The following is a 7,914-nucleotide window of genomic DNA, read 5'->3' on the forward strand; positions in this document are numbered from 1 at the left end:
TGTGACTTTGAGTAGATCCAGACCCCAGGACGGAGACAGACTTTTATTTACTCATGGAGTTGTATTTACCCATGTGCTGATCTGTGGCACTATTTAACAGTCCAAACAAACAGCCAAGTGAAATACATCCCTGAACTATAAACATTACACTAAACATAGAGCAATTCTGTGTATGAGCCTCGGCACATTCATTCTTTTTACTGCTGGTGTGCATTAAAAATCATTTAGTCAAACATTCAAACAGATCTGAACGTTTACATTTAATCTACAAATATAAATAAATACTTTAGTAACAAATTTACCCTATTTATTTCAGTAGATCACTATGCTGACGATTACAAAGTTATTCCAAACAGTTTTGTTTAAAACTTTAATCTGCAAACAATGACAAGCTGATCAAAGACCTGATTAAAAATAAGAAAACGTTACAAGCAGGTATAAAAGTATTTAAAAATATTCCTATCCTCTTCATTTACATCCTAAATAAATAAAATAAGTCTGACAGATGTAACGTTAGCTAAAATGCAAATGAACTTGTCAGACTCAATCTACAAGCTAACGTTACCAGTATTTAATTAAACTTTTTTTACAGACAGACTAACAAAACGTGACAATGCACAGCCTTTTGCCAAATATGACATGTGATAAATATAATAATTACACATGTGCATTTATAAAGTTTGTAATCAAAACAAAGACATTAGCGACACGGCTAACGCTAAATGCTAGCAGCGCTATATGTAAAAATACAAAATAACTGTGCTTTACATTATGATAGAAATGAGATAGAAATGGATGTTCATGGAGGAAAATATTGCTATGTTTGTGCTTAATTCAAGCTGTTAACTGACTTCTCACTGACCTGCAGCTCTTAGCGGAGGCCTTCCAGACAGCTGCTCAAACTGATTGAGTCTGTCCGGGCTATGAGCTCCTTCTGCGGCAGACATCGCTCCGAGAATCACGCTGAAATCATCCAACTACAGTCACGCATTAGCAGACGACGGGGCTTCCTTCAGCAGACAGAGGACCGCAGAGCAGAACTCAGCCCATGCTTCCCGCGAAGAGACGTTTGAACGAAATAGATGGCCGGTCAGGAGGTCCTTTGCAATGAAAGTGAAGGTAGAAACGCTGATGAAAACCAAGATGGCCACAAAAAAAAAAAAAAAAAAAAACACAAGCAATGAATATAATCAGATGGTTTTATGCCTTTCACAATAAAAGTCTTCATCGTAAACGTCAAACTTTACAACCAAATCGACTGATTTGACTTAAATACTTCAAGCTGACCTAAAACGTCCAATACAAATAAATAAATAAATACAAAATTATTGTAGCTTGTCGCATAAATTATATTTCGCGTTTTTCGATATTTTATGTAAAAAAAAAAAAAAACATCAGAGTGTAATACTAAATGCCATGTCCTGCATTAATTTCAAAATTAATTGGGTATTTATTATTCACCAAATTAGAAAAATAGGGACTGTTTACCTAAAAAAACAAATACTGAAAAATATTTTTCATGACAGTCTCACATTTATCTAAGCAATACTGTGGTCAGTGTCTGTTAAGACTGAAGAACTAGACTGACCAACTATTAGTTAGGTAAGAGATAATCAGTCTAATTTTTCTGATTAAAATTTTGGCCAATCCACAATAAACAAGATTTTGCATGAGACTCACGTTTATCTAAGCAATACTGGTGCTTTATCTTTCCTATATTCATTAAGGCTGATGATACACTGGGCAATTTTTTGAGCAGTGTTTGAGCTCTTTCACATTGAGAATGGGTACCAAATGTCTATTGCCTGTTGATGGCAACATTGCCCAAAAAGTTGACCTGTGTATCATCAGCCAAAGACTTATTGTTTACTAGTTAAGTCTTAAGTGAACTGTTCAAGACATTTTATTATATATATATATATATATATATATATATATATATATATATATATATATATATATATATATATATATATATTTATTTATTTATTTATTTATTTATTTATTTATATTTGCACACACACTTTTTTTAAATCAAATTCCAAAATGTACCTGCTAAGTAATTGTGCTTATTGATAGCAGCTTAGAGAGGCATATATTCGAGTAAGCACTTATGAAATGTGAAATCTTTTCACAACACAAAATACAATGACAGTGCATTCTGTTCACTTCCTTCCACTGAATGTCAAAGAAGCTGTTTAATTTCAAGTCTTCACACTTCTACTTCAAAATCAGTCGTGTCAAACAACAATATGAGACATGTCTTAGTGTGGTTATTTTTGTTCTCAGCCCAACTCAAGAACAGCAGCTTGTATCTCAGCTATAAGTACCTACTACCTACTAAGTGACTACAGAAAAACAAATGTTATCCTTTACTGCACAAACTACCTGTTTGTTTTAAAAATGGATGTAACTACCATACAGTCTATGGTAACTATATAATGTAGCCTCACAATAAACAATTCATAATCCATGTTGTTAAACCATATAGTTTTGTATTTGTTTGTCTCTGATTAACATTACTAAGATGCTAACAAGAGGAACAGTATTTAGACGAAAACAAAACAAGGTCATGGCAGTTTGGCGTATACAAAAATACTGAATAAAATGTTGCCACAATTCAGCTATCAGAATTTTAGTGTTAGCAATCACTGTCATCAAAATAAGAAATTTTGAAAAATGACAGAAAGCTTCTTAAACGTTTACCACGATACATTTTTGTAATGGAAGAGGTGGAACTGTGTGTAAAAATGTTGACAATTCATATGCAGCGGGGGAGGGTTTAGAGACCGACACCGAACATGGCGGCGCCCGGCGGCTGGTTTAATCGCTCAGAAAACGGCGAGAAACAAAGCAAAAGTCCACTCGTGTCTCCCCTCAAAGTGCGAGAACTTCTCAACGAAGGGGTTGCTTCGGAAGACAACGTGTTAAATTTGTAAGAGTTTCTCTGTAATGAAATTTTTTTTTTTTGCGAAAGGGTAAGAATGAGCGCGAAGACATCAGGACAGGAACGATTAACAATACAGCAAACCGATAATTTTTTATTGAAAATCCTTGTGGAAAATGGAACCTAACATGGTAGTTGTGTTTTGGAACATGGGGGTGATCCAAAATAAACATTAACTTACTAAACCGCTAGTAAGTCTTGGGAAATCCACCAGCTAAAGAAGACCACCAGTTAGACTTTAGACTAGAAACAAACCAAGTTAACAATCTACCTGTCAACATGTAGCTGGTTTCTAGCTGATGCATACTGGTATACCCTCTTTGACTAGCAACAAACAAGCTACCAGCTCGTCAAGCTGACTTTCTGAAGCATGGTAGTTGGAGCTGGTCTACCACCTTGTTCCCAATCAATCTTAAAATGTATATTTCTGCAGATTGATTGATTGTTTTTGGACCAATGCATGCATTGTATTTTTTTTTTCATGTAGGAATTAAATAAGTGCTTGCAATGCTGCAATGTAACTCGGGATCTATTTATGCCTGAGAAAATATGGATTAACGGGAACATTTGTACCATAGTTTATGCATAATACTAGGCTGATTCACTTTCTTCTCCACATCTCAGTTCACAGCAGGATCCAAACACACTGTCTCCAGATGGCCTTGGGAAAGCTCCTTGTGAGGCAGCAAACAAAGAAGCATTTTTCAACAGAGTGGAATCCTACTCAATATCCTTTTGAAGTGTCCCTTGATGTCAGAAACCAGCAACCAGTTTGTGTTGCAAAATAAAGTGCATTACTGGTATAGATTAATCAAACTCAGTAGTTGGACTCTTCAGTGATTTCAAGATGTTGCATCACACATCTAGTCAATTATGATTCATCTTTGCCAGACAATCTGTGATGATTATAAAAATCAGCTGAAATCTGACAGACTTAGTCGCCATGAAATCAGAACTGACAGTTCTTCTTTCTTAACGAAATGTTGCTGTGTGTATTATTCACGTCTTGCCCTATGTTTTTCACTTATTAAGAAGTCAAAATATGGAAGAAAAGATGATCAATCATTTATTGCTTTTGCAAAATTCATCCTTGACATAAGCACTGTCTCAAATGGGCCGGAAAGCCCCGTGCGCTGTCGCCGCTGAGATGTGCACGGTACGGCTGGATCAATGTAGACTGTGACATGCTGAAGTGTTCTAATTGCCAGGCTTTCCTCTGTGCATCAATCCAAGCAACCTTGGACTTTCAGAAATGTAAGTTTTGGACTATATATATATATATATATATATATATTAGTGGTGGGCCGGTATCGGCGTTAACCTGCTGCGTTAACGGGAGACTTTTATCAGGCGATTAAAAAAAATATAGCCGTTAATCTATTCTCAAAGTTGGGTTGGGAGCTGGGTCTATACTAAGTGAGCTATGATGACTTTCACCTTGATATTTTAGCGCGGATGTATGCCTAACCGAATTGCACTGTGGGGGGCGAGAACGAGTCTTCGAACCTGTGTGTATTACCACATCAAATGTGATGTCCTAACATGGATGCAGCTGAAGCTGCCGGGTTTGCTTCAGGGAATTTTTTTTTTTAAAGAAGCTTTCCAATGGAAACCTCGACAAGACGCACGCCTGTTTCACACATAATCCGTATGCAGTGTGCGTTACGTATGTGGTGCAGAAGCAGCACGGACTCATACTATTGTGCTTTCACACAGGACGCACCGCTACTGGAACAAAAATACGCAACGCATACGCACTGCAGACAGATTATGTTTGAAACAGGCGTAAGGTTGTTTGCACCTTGTGCAATGTGGAATTCATTCATAGCTTTCTCAAGCAGTTTTTGGTGCATTTTGGAAACAGGAGATGAGCCCCTGGTCTAATGCACCACCTGGCTTGAGAAACCTGTTCTAAAATACTTACTTTTAGTCCTTATTTTATTTGGGTAGCACACATATTCTGAATGCCTTTGGCAGAATTCAAATGAGCCATTTTAATCTAGATTAATTCCAAGATTACAGTGAGATTAATCTAGATTAAACAAATTAATCTATGCCCACCACTAATATATATATATATATATATATATATATATATATATATATATATATATATATATATATATATATATATATATATATATATCTCTCTCTCTCTCTCTCTCTCTCTCTATATATATATATATATATATATATATATATATATATATATAAAATTCTACACTGAAGCCATATTTTGTATCCGCACACATCCACTTATTTAACTTTTCTTTTTTAGATGAAGGAAGGATTTCAGAGTTGCTTCAACAGCTTCAAACACAACATGAGAAATTCTGTTCCTGGCCGGATTTTCCATGTCCAGGTATCTTGAGAGGTCCACTAGTCTGTCTGAAATCTTAAGCAGACATTGCTAGTCAACAGTGTTGTTTTTTTCCAGATCGCTTCTGGATGGTTCCGGTTAATGAGCCTACGCTATTACTCGGTGCCTTTCTAGACCGTTTCAAAAGTGCTTGCCTTCTAGAACAGCAGCTGCCTGCTATGAAACCAGAGCAACTTAAAGCCATGGTATGATATTATATTTTTAAAGGGAAGTCCAAGAATGATTCTTCTATGCATTCATAATTGTTTTTTTTCTCTCTCAGACCTTGACTGAAGATGTCATAAGTGTTCTCCTACAGCTGATTGAAGATGAACAGGTGAAGCAGTGTGGTTCTCCTACTAAGGTCTCATCAGATCCACTCTCTGTACAGGTGGCAGCATGTATCGTAGCTCTTTGTGGTTGGGCAGCCAGGTAAAAATCCAATCAGTGACCTTTAATGAAATCTTGGCAAATTTTCGGATAAATTTTTATTTCACGCAACTCTATGCCATGTTTCTATTTAGCCCGTCACTCCAAGCTATGAATCTGCCTATCCTCACTTGTTCGTACTGCATGAGAAAGGTGGGAATGTGGAGCTTTTTTCAAATGGAGACCGTTTCAGAGATCGAAAATCCTCCACAGTCTCCAACATCTTCTACTGCATTGACTCCATCTCAAGGCACAAGTGGGGAAAAGGGGATGCCCACCTCACCATCCCAGTCCCCCACTCCATGTCGAATGAAGCTGCGTAGTCAGGACCCCACACGCTCCGAGCAGGTGGGTCATATACATTTTGAAGTTATACAATATATGTATATAGTAAAATTTGAAATAGAAACTTTCCATGTAAACAATTATATTCCCATTAAATTCAACTGATGTTCTTTAGCCATAACCATCTAAACTTTGTCAACATTGACTCATGCATATAGATGGAGAGTACACCATCCTCACAGGTCCTCCACACCAGAAACCGGGACTCCCCTATTCCACATGAGGAGTTTCCCAGCCCCCTGTCCAGGGGCAAGAGACCCATGACTCGCAGCAGGGGCCCAGGAGAAAACCTGGCTGTGGATGTGCCCTCTAGTCCTCAGCGAAAGACAAAGCGCCCACGTCTCTCCTCTTCCAGTGGCTCTGTAAGGATGATCCATTATAATTTTTTATATATATATATATATATATATATATATATATATATATATAGATAGATAGATAGATAGATAGATATATCTATATATATATATATATATATATATATATATATATCTCACACACACGCACAGACAGGGTTTCTTACTATTATTACTGTATATAAAGTTATTATTACTATAGAAGAATATAATATTACGACATGCATTTTATGTGTTTGTTACTTACTTGGATAAAATCTATTGAATTTTAAACACATTTAAGCACTTTTGTTTTTCTGTTATAGGAAGGGTCCATGCACAGAAATGTTTTTGACCCAGTAGCCCAGCACAGAGACTGGTGTCCTTGGGTAAGTGTGGAAAGAGAGGAGGCCAATCTAGAAGGCTCTGTCTGTGTTGGCTCTGAGGCTGAGCTTCCTCAGCCTGGCTGGAAAGCAGCGCTTACTCTGTTTCTATCCATGAAGAGAAGCCTCAGTCCAGTAGGGGCCAGTCCAGCCCAGGTGAACCAAATATGACAACTTTGTACTTGAGTATTTTGCCAAAGCAATCATTTTTCATTCCTCTAATGCCCTGTTTTTTTCCATCCAGGGTCCTCATGACAAATCAAAAAGGGTGTTCTCGATATTCAGACAGTGGCAGGTATCTTACCCATCCCAGTAAGTTGTGTTTCAGAAGGTGGACTGGGAAACCCTGGTGATTGTTATCATAGTAGGATGCTGTCCTTTGTAACAATGACAGTAGTTTTCAGAGTGCTTCTTGATCAAGTGAGTCTTGTTTAATGTATTGGGGTTGGTTGGGAAAGGGACAGTAAATCCACATGGATCAAGCGGCCTGTGATGAAAGACCTCGGCTTGGAGCAGGAAAGCCCTGCAGAGTTCTTCTCAGAAATTGTAACTTTACCACACTGTTTTGAATCTGGGCCCATCCAGTCGCATTAGGACATCAAGAGACTGGAGACCGACGCTCTTTACCTCACATGTGCAGCCAAATAGTCCTCGCCGCCTCACTGGACACGAGGCTTTCACAGGGTTTTAACCTACATTTAGGGAAGCTTTAGTGAAGCTCTGAGAACTAGTTTACCTGAGGAGAACCAGTGTTTTTAGGTTTTTGTGTTTTTCTGTATTGTATAAATAGGTATATTTACTTCCATAAATGTGAATATGCTGAACAACATTTTTATCACTCTTTTTTTTTTTTTAAAGGATGTTTATTACCTTTATCATCTTTTACCCACATCCCAGTGAAATATATGCCATATTTAGAAAACAGTGCCAATATAAATGATTTTGCTTTTGAATCACTTTCTCTGGAAGTGCTGCTTGGGGTGCATCATGCATGTTAATAATGTGCATGTCTGCCTAAGTTGAATAAACGCGTTCCTTTTGCTGGTTTTCATTGTTTGTGTATTTTAAATGGATTTTGAACCTTTGACTCACATGGTTTGTAAAATGCTGTACTAT

General features: G+C 37.3%; 2 protein-coding genes across 3 annotated transcripts in view; one reads left to right on the forward strand and one right to left on the reverse strand.

Moving 5' to 3' along the window:
• The window catches only part of LOC113047838 (kelch domain-containing protein 10-like), an 8,024-nt gene extending 6,881 nt beyond the window's left edge, over positions 1-1,143 (reverse strand). For both annotated transcript variants that reach the window (XM_026209165.1, XM_026209164.1), the window contains exon 1: positions 863-1,143. In XM_026209165.1, coding sequence (XP_026064950.1) covers positions 863-947 — 85 coding nt within the window. In that variant the 5' untranslated portion in view covers positions 948-1,143. The remainder of the gene's footprint in view (positions 1-862) is intronic.
• A 1,622-nt stretch (positions 1,144-2,765) lies between these two features.
• LOC113047840 (nuclear-interacting partner of ALK-like) lies at positions 2,766-7,849 on the forward strand. The gene is made up of 10 exons (XM_026209168.1): positions 2,766-2,935; positions 3,572-3,674; positions 4,051-4,201; positions 5,226-5,309; positions 5,385-5,512; positions 5,590-5,738; positions 5,831-6,083; positions 6,239-6,442; positions 6,742-6,954; positions 7,043-7,849. Exons 1-10 carry the CDS (start codon positions 2,802-2,804, stop codon positions 7,112-7,114), a joined length of 1,491 nt encoding a protein of 496 aa, XP_026064953.1. The 5' UTR covers positions 2,766-2,801; the 3' UTR covers positions 7,115-7,849.
• The last annotated feature ends 65 nt before the right edge of the window (positions 7,850-7,914 follow it).

This window comes from Carassius auratus, chromosome 29 (assembly GCF_003368295.1).
Source record: "Carassius auratus strain Wakin chromosome 29, ASM336829v1, whole genome shotgun sequence".
Lineage (NCBI taxonomy): Eukaryota > Metazoa > Chordata > Actinopteri > Cypriniformes > Cyprinidae > Carassius > Carassius auratus.